At 38.8% G+C, this 7010-nt stretch overlaps 1 protein-coding gene across 2 annotated transcripts in view; it reads left to right on the forward strand.

Annotated features, from left to right (window-relative positions):
* LOC120535725 (transient receptor potential cation channel subfamily V member 6-like) overlaps positions 1 to 4829 on the forward strand; it is a 118999-nt gene extending 114170 nt beyond the window's left edge. The window contains exons 14-15 of one of the 2 annotated variants that reach the window (XM_039763751.1): positions 4175 to 4281; positions 4378 to 4829. In XM_039763751.1, coding sequence (XP_039619685.1) covers positions 4175 to 4281; positions 4378 to 4642 — 372 coding nt within the window. In that variant the 3' untranslated portion in view covers positions 4643 to 4829. The remainder of the gene's footprint in view (positions 1 to 4174; positions 4282 to 4377) is intronic. The other variant, XM_039763750.1, reaches the window with a different exon arrangement.
* Positions 4830 to 7010: the final 2181 nt, after the last annotated feature.

Consider the following 7010-nt stretch of genomic DNA (forward strand, 5'->3'; position numbering starts at 1 on the left):
ACAGAATTCTTTTGTTGCTTCCTAATATACAGTATTTGTTAAGCATGATTTCTTCTTTCTAAATCCATATTGACTCTTCATTAATACTCTTACTTGTTGCTCATATCATCTGTAATAGTTCCTTCCATTAATTTTGCTGTGATTATATTAAGGCATATGGACTATAGTTACTAGGGTTGGCCTGGTAACTCACTTCTTTGATGTAACAGGAGAATGTTTGTTAGTTTCCAATCCATAATTATTTCTCAAATATGCTTTGCTATAAGACACATTACAGTGATCCCTCGCTATATCGCGCTTCGACTTTCGCAGCTTCACTCCATCGCGGATTTTAAATGTAAGCATATTTAAATATATATCATGGCTTTTTTGCTGGTTCGCGGATTCCTGTGGATGATGGGTCTTTTAATTTATGGTACATGCTTCCTCAGTTTGTTTGCCCAGTTGATTTCATACAAGGGACGCTATTGGCGGATGGCTTAGAAGCTACCCAATCAGAGCATGTATTACGTATTAAATAAAACTCGTCAATCATATACGATATGCTTCCTGTGCGGTGCTTGATTGTTTGCTTTTCTCTGTCTCTCTCACTCTCTCTGCACCTGACGGAGGAGGTGTGAGCAGAGGGGCTGTTTGCACAGAGGCTGTTTGCCTAGAGGATACGGACGCTCCTCTAAAACATGCCGCTTTATCGTGGCGCTTCAGCATACTTAAAAGCCCAAAAGCACGTATTGATTTTTTGATTGTTTGCTTTTCTCTTGCGCGCTCTCTCTCAGACATTCTCTGCTCCTGACACGCATTCCTTTGAAGAGAAGATATATTTGCATTCTTTTAATTGTGAGAAAGAACTGTCATCTCTATCTTGTCATGGAGCACAGTTTAAACTTTTGACTAAAGGGTGTTATTTCATGTCTAGAGGGCTCTAATAATGTTAACAGTGTGGGAGAGTTTATAAGGGCTTAAAATATATAAAAATGACCATACAAACATATGGTTACTACTTCGTGGATTTTCATCTATCGCGGGGGGTTCTGGGACGCAACCCCCGCAATCGAGGAGGGATTACTGTATAAGTATTTACAGTATATTTAAAATCACTAGTTTTGTTTGAACACCCCAAGGTAAATGTTATGTAGCACCAGTGTGTTTTTTAATCTTGGGCTTTTTGATTATGTCAGTATCACTCACTTTGGAATCTCCAATTAATTTAATATTTTAAAAAACATTGCTTTTAGTTGCTCAGAGATTTTCTATTTATTCACATATAAAATAAACCATAATGTTTAATACTTATTACATCAAAACTCAAAACCAGAATCGTCAAACTAAATAGAAGTGGTCCTTGATTTCTACCCTCTTCCAGAATGAAGTGGTTGCTTTTTAAGGTAACCTCCTGTGGCACCATATAAACTGCTTCTGTTCAATGCATTTTGCTTGTTTTTCCACTGTATAATAGTATCTATTTTGATCCCCTAATTTCTGAACAGGTGCTCATCTACCATTTCAGTGTTTCATACTTTCTCTGTTTAAAAAAAAACTATATGCTTTCAAGGATAGTCTCCCAAAAATCATTATAAGGCCATGGGAATCACAGTGAAAACGTATGCAATTAACAAGGTGTTGAAATATTTAATCAAATTAGGTCAACTACAATATGTCAGTTAATCATAAAGAACATTGGAAAAAGCATAAACTACAATGAAACTAAACTGAAAAGAAATCAAAGGTATTAGTGCTGTTAGTGTTCATGTATGTGGTTACCAGGGGCCTTGTGTATAAACGGTGTGTACGTACAAAAATGTTACATACACCCATTTCCACGCTCAATTCGCGACACTGGAAAGATAGATGGATAGAATAATTAACATGTATTCCAAAATATTTCAATGTTCCTTAAAGGTTTTGAAGAATCGGCATTCTAAGCTTGCAGATGGCTTAACATCTATTACATAGCTGATTGTGTGGGGATTGGTTACTTGGAGAAAGAAAAGGAAGGACAGGAATTTGGGGTTAGTACTTTTGAAAGAGACAGTACTGCTGCAGTAAATTATTTCATCGAAGATCGCGAACGGAGCAGCAAGCATCCTGTGGGAGGCAGGAACAATCTGTGGACGAGGCACCAGCTCGTCTCTATCACTACCACTGTGTTCCCATGTTTAATAACATGCTTTAACTCCTATCATCATGAAAGTGATATCACGTATAAATCTCAGTATTTTAATTATTCAGAGAGCTATAATATCACGAATGTAAAGATTCTGTTTCCTTTCGGAGGAAGAGTAGAGTCTATTTAAGAAGCATGTAGTGATTCACACACATAGAGCACATAGAAGAACACATACAAAACAAAGCATTTAACGTGCTACTTTAGTTACGATGGTATTTGAGAAACTAGTAAATTAAACGATTTAAAGATGAAGTTTATGGTGTTCTACTTTAATGCCAAAATAAACTACGTGATTAAAGGGGAAATTTCGAAATTAAAGTTGGCATTTCGAGCTTTTTTCTCACTTTGTCCCTATTTTTTTTTCTTTTCTCTGTACTCTAATGAGCTTTCATATGACACTCAGACGGTGTGCTACATCTTGCCTTTTCACGACGACTTTGATATCTGACAACTTCTTTTTTATTTCGGGCACTGTGCGACTTTGTAAACTTGAACTTTTGAGTTTCTCCGACACGCTATATCACTCGATCAATTTCCTCTTGTTGATTATATCACTGTTTAAACCAACAAATAGTAAGTTTTTCCTTGCCTTCACTTGGTATTCTCTGAACTTCTTCTATTTTCCCCGGTGCTTTTGCCATTGTCTTTTCACAAAAGGCTGAGCTTAAGGGCTATTTATATTGATTTGCGTATTCAAAGAGGTGTAATTCTGGGAGGAGCTATGGCGGGACAGCAGGTGTGTGCACCTGCGTTACTTTTCACGCTGACTGGGATTTATGGAGCTGAAGAACATGGAAGTTGGCATTTGCACATTTTTATGCATCTGGATTTTTTGTGCATACGAACATTTCCGCTTTTATCCATATGCCATGTTATAGTGTGCATTCTACGCATGACGTTATGCATGAGTCCCCAGGTGTGTGTAATTTTTTTTTTGCTTTGTTTATACATATCACTTTCATTAAAGGTAATTATTATGTTTCTATCTAATTAGGTAATATTATAAGCTATTTTTCAATCATTGTTAAAATGCTTTTTAAACATACTTTATATATATATATATATATATATATATACTGCATTCAGCTTTGTGACTATGATTTTTTCTTTACATATTCTTCACTCTAGCATGTTTAGTTTGACCATTTCTTAGCTCAATAAGATTTTTACCAAACATATTTAGTCATTTTTTTTTTTAATTAAAGAACTGGGTTTATTATGGGGCGGCACGGTGGCGCAGTGGTAGCGCTGTGGTAGCGCTGCTGCCTCGCAGTTAGGAGACCCGGGTTCACTTCCCGGGTCCTCCCTGCGTGGAGTTTGCATGTTCTCCCCGTGTCTGCGTGGGTTTCCTCCGGGTGCTCCGGTTTCCTCCCACAATCCAAAGACATGCAGGTTAGGTGGATTGGCGATTCTACATTGGCCCTAGTGTGTGCTTGGTGTTTGTGTGTGTCCTGAAGTGGGTTGGCACCCTGCCCAGGATTGGTTCCTGCCTTGTGCCCAGTGTTGGCTGGGATTGGCTCCAGCAGACCCCCGTGACCCTATTTGGATTCAGCGGGTTAGAAAATGGATGGATGGATGGATGGGTTTATTATCATCCAGTAGTATAAATAACCAAAACTATACTGAATGTGTTATGTTTACAAAGGAATAAGGGAAATAAATAAATTGGCTTATTTTTTTAAACCAGCTACTCCAATAAATGATTATAGAGAGAGGTATGTCAGAAAACAACCATGCTATTATAGGGTACACTTAATTACACAGGGCGAATCTAAAATCACCAATAAGCCTAACTACAATAATTTGGTGATTTGTGAGCAAATCAAAGTAGCTGTGGAAAACCTTAACATACTCATCAAAAATGTTAATATTCCACCCAGACAGTCTTGGATTACAGCCCAGAAGCTTAGAACTGTGAGACAGCATTGCTAGCCAATTAGCCACCCTTAAATAAATAGATGTAAAGTTAATTGATCCAGTCTGAAGTAGCTTTAATATTTTTCATAGGTAGTAGCAACTATACTAATGCTGGAACGACGGCTGCCTCGATGGATGTGGACAAGGTTTGGGATCTGTGGAAAACAATATGGATTAGAGAGCAAGTGGTATCTAAGGTAGGAATAAAAGCACATTTATGTTGTTGTTCTTTACTTATCTGTGCCCTTACTGATATTTTTGTAATTGTTTACTGCTTTTTGATTTCCATACAGAGTTGAAAACTCAAAAACGTACGGAACAAGGAAACTGCACCGTCACGTTCAAGCCTTTAATGATGAAATTACTGAATCTGACTCAGACAAGAATTGCATAGAAGAGATGGAATTGACAAAGCCTCCTGTGAATCAAAGTTCATTTAATAGAGGATTTAAGGATCAGTCCATGAAATCATCAAAAAGCTTAAAAATTGTCTGCAAAGACTCCCAAGTTCCTGTTTATTTAGAAAACAATGGAGTGGTGAATGAATGTGATGTATAAAATTATAATTATCTCTTAAATTAATAAAAAAAATCTTCAAATTATATATATATTTATAAACTCTACTTAAATTAGTTAGATAATGTGAAATAATCATGAAATAAATTTGTTTATTTGCACAAAGTGCTTGGTGTCATCACATGTCAACATTCATTAAAAAATAGTTTGGACTTCGTTTAATTTGTTTCATTTTTGTGTTAATACCTACATTTCCAGAGTGAAGGATGCCAGCCAAATGAACTTGTATTTAAGTCCTTCATCTTTTGGCATGCAGGTGACCTGAGGCTGTGCTTTAATTGGTTGGTTTCATATTCTTCTGGGGACGCAGCTCTGTATGCCCTGGACACTACCACATTTATTGGCAGCAAATTAGTACTGTTTTAGGTTTTTTAATCAAATGTGATTGGACAATCACCGATGAACTATTTCATGTTCACGTTCCTGGTTCACAGTTCACACTCGCCAGTAACGTTATTTCAGAAATCAAATCAAATTTGGTTATTTCTTTAATGAAACACCCCTTCATAAAATATAAAGATAAAGGAGCTTGGACCTAACTGACCTGATTTAGGAATTCGGTAGCAGGCAAGTGTGTGAGGACGAGATTACACATGGATAACGATGGAGGGCTGAGATGTAAAACATCTTTATGAAAAATTCAAGTGGCATTAAAATAGCCAGCATTCATATAGACCAGCGTTTTTTAACAAAACCAGTATTGGAGTACCAAGTCCAATGATGTGGCTCATGGCACTGGAGCCAGGAGCTAGGATCCAGCGATCCACAGCCCCTGACTTTTTGTAAAGTCAAGGAACTCTGAGCCACTTTCAATATGGTCGTCAGACCCATGGGGACCCCAGGTCTGCACACCTCAGAGGGTGCTGCTACTGTGATGCTTCTGACAGCAGAGGAAAATGATCATCATGCAGGAGAGACAAGACATTCCAAGCACCTACCCGGATCGACCACCTCAAATTAGGACCGAGTGCTACCATGCATTGGGCAATGCCTCACCACCACACCAGTTCAGATCCTCAACAGGCCTGGCCCCATTGGTTCTCCAGCAGTTTTGGCTCTTCTGGGAATGAGGCTCCCAAGGGCTGTACCCCATCCCCATCATAATGCGAGCATCCTTCCTATGGGTGGCTGCAGCAGAGCTACTCTACTTCTGGAGAGCAGAAAGGAGTCCTGTCTGCCATTTTGGAGCTGCATGAAGTAATTACAGTGGCTGAAGTGCCAATTCTGCCACCAACTCCCAAGTTTTCCCTGCAAGTGGAGGACAACTTATAGGGCTGGATGCAGTTTAACGTCATAGTCCCAGACACAATAAAATTTTGAATTTCTGATATTTTATGCTTTACAGAAAAAATACAGTAAATGCATGAAAATCACAGATTTTTTTAGAAAATGTAATATCAAAATTGAGTTTACCAAAGCTAACTGGCAGATCAGCCCCCTTCTGGTCATCCTAAAATTTACTATACTACTTGGTGTCATTTATGATGGCTTAAAGCCGTGTCTACCATTGGTCATTCAATTGTCACCATCCTGTTTCATTTTTAAAATATGAGGAGATAGTGATACCAAAAGCCGACATTGAGAAAAACACAGCAACTATGTACGATGAATGTTGCAAATAAATTCCAATATACAACTCTTATAAGAATGCACTTTGTTAATATACTGCTCAAAAGAATTAAAGGAACACTTTTTAATCAGAGTATAGCATAAAGTCAATGAAACTTATGGGATATTAATCTGGTCAGTTAAGTAGCAGAGGGGGTTGTTAATCAGTTTCAGCTGCTGTGGTGTTAATGAAATTAACAACAGATGCACTAGAGGGGCAACAATGAGGTGACCCCCAAAACAGGAATGGTTTAACAGGTGGAGGCCACTGACATTTTCCCTCCTCATCTTTTCTGACTGTTTCTTCACTAGTTTTGCATTTGGCTACAGTCAGTGTCACTACTGGTAGCACAAGGTGATACCTGGACCCTACAGAGGTTGCACAGGTAGTCCAACTTCTCCAGGATGGCACATCAATATGTGTCATTGCCAGAAGGTTTGCTGTGTCTCCCTGCACAGTCTCAAGGGCATGGAGGAGATTCTAGGAGACAAGCAGTTACTCTAGGAGAGCTGGAGAGGGCCATAGAAGGTCCATAACCCATCAGCAGGACCAGTATCTGCTCCTTTGGGCAAGGAGGAACAGGATGAGCACTGCCAGAGCCCAACAAAATGACCTCCAGCAGGCCACTGGTGTGAATGTCTCTGACCAAACAATCAGAAACAGACTTCATGAGGGTTGCCTGAGGGCCCAAATATCTACTGTGCTCTGTGCTCACTGCAGAGCACCGGGGAGCTCAATTGG

This window comes from Polypterus senegalus, chromosome 9, assembly GCF_016835505.1.
Source record: "Polypterus senegalus isolate Bchr_013 chromosome 9, ASM1683550v1, whole genome shotgun sequence".
Taxonomy (NCBI): Eukaryota; Metazoa; Chordata; class Cladistia; order Polypteriformes; family Polypteridae; genus Polypterus; species Polypterus senegalus.